The 3080-nt window shown below is 34.6% G+C and overlaps 1 protein-coding gene across 1 annotated transcript; it reads right to left on the bottom strand.

Moving 5' to 3' along the window:
- Positions 1–254: 254 nt before the first annotated feature.
- On the bottom strand, positions 255–1299 carry LOC107058611 (uncharacterized). Its single transcript, XM_015304506.1, has 2 exons — positions 793–1299; positions 255–701 (listed from the first exon to the last, which is right to left on the bottom strand). Exons 1-2 carry the CDS (start codon positions 1297–1299, stop codon positions 255–257), a joined length of 954 nt encoding a protein of 317 aa, XP_015159992.1.
- Positions 1300–3080: the final 1781 nt, after the last annotated feature.

The following is a 3080-nucleotide window of genomic DNA, read 5'->3' on the forward strand; positions in this document are numbered from 1 at the left end:
TAAACAATTACTAAGTTGCATTTTATCGAATATCATTTCAACTATATCATATCACATCTAACTATAAACATGGAAATATTCGACTAAACTGAATAACACGAGATTGCACAACTAAGAAAGCATTCCACTAAACTGAATAACACGAGATTGCGGAACTAAGGGAATCAACCATATAAACAAACATGATCCAAATTCATATAGTAAACCAATGAGCTTCTAAAACAAAATGGTAAAACAAATTTTATTTCTTATTTTTATTCTTGATCATAAGGCCTAACATTTTTGCAAGTCTTCCTGTTGTGATCTTGTTGTCCACAGTTGCTGCATGTAATTTTCGCCTTCTTGAATCCATCTTCTCTCAGTTGTGTATGTCTTTTATTTTTTGGTCTTCCCGGAGGTCTCTTTCCATGAGGTGGAAGTACAACCTCTTCAAGAACATGTGTTGGTGTGTTCCATGTGCTTTCATCTGGCAGGGGATCCATTTGAAACTGATATGTCAGCAATAATTTTTTTTTTGTATAGTAATCAGAGCAATATTTCTCATAACCAGTGTGCTTTATTGTTAAAACAGCCAAAGCATGTGGACATGGCAACTCATCCAATTGAAATCTCCCACATGTGCATGTACGTTGGTGAAGACAAACTGTGAATTGTGTAATACCATCAAGTACCGTATACACATATTTATTTGTCTCTATAACCTATGAAAAGAAAAAAATATAATCAAGAGAGATGTTAGATATGAATCTGAAGAAAAAATATTAGCAAAAATAATTTACAGATCAAGCATACCCTTAATTTCTCTGATGCAGTTTTATTGCGCCGCAATATATTTTCATACTTTTTCCCAAGGTGAAAACCTGAAAATGTCGCCTTTGATCTGTTATTGTTATTCCATTTCTGGACAAGCTGTCTCATGAATTCCAAGAGGTGTAAGACTGTAAGAACTTTGGCATGTCTTGTTCTTGAATTGACTGATTCTGCTATATTTGACGTCATCATCCAAGTTCTGTTTACTTCAGCATGCACACGCGACCATTTGTTGTATCCAATGTTCAGCAAGTAATCTTTGATCCTCTTATCTATTTTCTCAACTATTGTCATACATTGATTAAATTCTGTCATGGTGTATGTTTTTGCCATAGAGTAGAACAACTCAGTTACCCTTTGCTGACTTTTTCTGAAGTTTTTCATTATGTTTTGCAGTAAGTGCCACATACACGCAAAATGAGGTACTTCATCATAGACTCTCGAAGCTGCCTTAATAATGCTTGCATGCCTATCGGAAATAATACACATCTCTAATTTTTGACCGAATGCGTCTCTGAATTGCTCAAAAAACCACCTTCAAGATGCATCATTCTCTGAATCAACAATGGCATAAGCAAGTGGCAGTATACTCCCTGCACCATGTACAATTTGTTTAATACAATTTTAATACATTTTTACTGCAATTATAATTCATTTTTAATTCATAGTTCAGAAATTCAATATAGAAAATACTAGTATCATATTCGAAAGTCTCACCTGTTGCATCTAAGGTATTAGCGGTTAGTAGTGTCCCTTTGTATGCTCCTTTTAAGAAAGTTTCATCAACAACTACAATTGGTCTACAATATTCCCATCCTTTTATCGAGGTGAACAAAGCTACAAACGCATATAGAAAACGGTCATCCTCTTATTTGTGCAATCATATATGGGAACCAGGGTAAGTTGCCTCTAGTATGTGAAAGTAGCTTAGCAACTTTGCATATGATTGAATTGGATCACCCAGGACTGATTCAAGAGCTGCTTCTTTAGCTCGCCATGCTTGCATATATGTGAGTCGCACACCATATTCAGCTAACATGTCACGTTGTATATCTTTTGGTGTGTAAATAACATCTGGTTCAGCACATTTACCGACAATAATACTCCCAACAACACTCTTAGTTGCTTGCCTTTCCGATAATGAATTATGTAGCAACAAACATGTGTGTTCACTTTCAAATTCTCTAATCTTGAACATTTGAGATTTGTTCAAGCTTGAAGCTCGTAAACTCCAACTACAGTTTTCACCTAAGCACTGTATCGAATAGCTGTTGAAAAAAAATTAATATACAATCAATAATTTAAAGTGACTTGAATTTAGGTCTTACCTGATTGAGCTTGATCTTGTTGTCTTGAATTGAAAATGCTTAAGAATGGAATGTCTTTTTAGTGCACTGGTGAGGACATATTTATTCTTATACACTTGATCTTTCTCAAATAAAGAGTGATTGGGATTAACAATGATGCCTGGTGCTAATTCTTCTAGCTCATCAACTTCCTCACATGATCCAAAGCCAATTAACCCTATTGCTTCACCAATACCATTAAATGTATTAGAGAAGTATGAATTGTGTATAACCCTCATATCTTCTGAAGTGTCTGAACATAATAGTGGAATGAGTGTAGAATTAGTCTCCAAGTTGACTGGTTCAGTTGTTGTGACACACAAAGGGTATCTTGCCATATCTCGATGTTCCTTTTTGGTTTCAACATATACTTTTACCCCCATATCATTATGAATTTGAATTGGAGGAGACCTTTCATCAATTTTATATCTGATTTCAACTTTACTTGTTGATGTGTCTATTGACAATTGAGTAGCAATTATAGAAATGAGGGTGGCAAAGTTTGATTCCGTATTTATCAACACACCATCTGCCACGTAATTAGTATATTTGTTGCTAGGATCCCATCGTCCATTGAAGTAAAGCAGCACAGCCAGATTAGTTTTTTTTTTTTTCTGCACATTATTAAAAAGTGTGCAGATTAGTCTATTTTGCATTGCTTATGCAATGAATTCTCAGGTTAGCCTTTACAACTGTATCTAATTCAATTATTGTTCAGTTCAGCAAATGTACAATGTCAATGTTTCTGGGAGATATTAATACTATTATATAAAAGTCTATGGGGGAGTATATACATCCTTCCAACACACAAAACTCAAACTGGTGTGATAAGCAAAAAGAAAATGGAAGCCACAAAGATGAACAACAAGAAAACAAAAGATAGGTTAATAGTTAAAGTGCCAGAAGCCAAACTCATACCACATA

This window comes from Solanum tuberosum, unplaced genomic scaffold (genome assembly GCF_000226075.1).
Source record: "Solanum tuberosum cultivar DM 1-3 516 R44 unplaced genomic scaffold, SolTub_3.0 scf00559, whole genome shotgun sequence".
Classification (NCBI taxonomy): domain Eukaryota; kingdom Viridiplantae; phylum Streptophyta; class Magnoliopsida; order Solanales; family Solanaceae; genus Solanum; species Solanum tuberosum.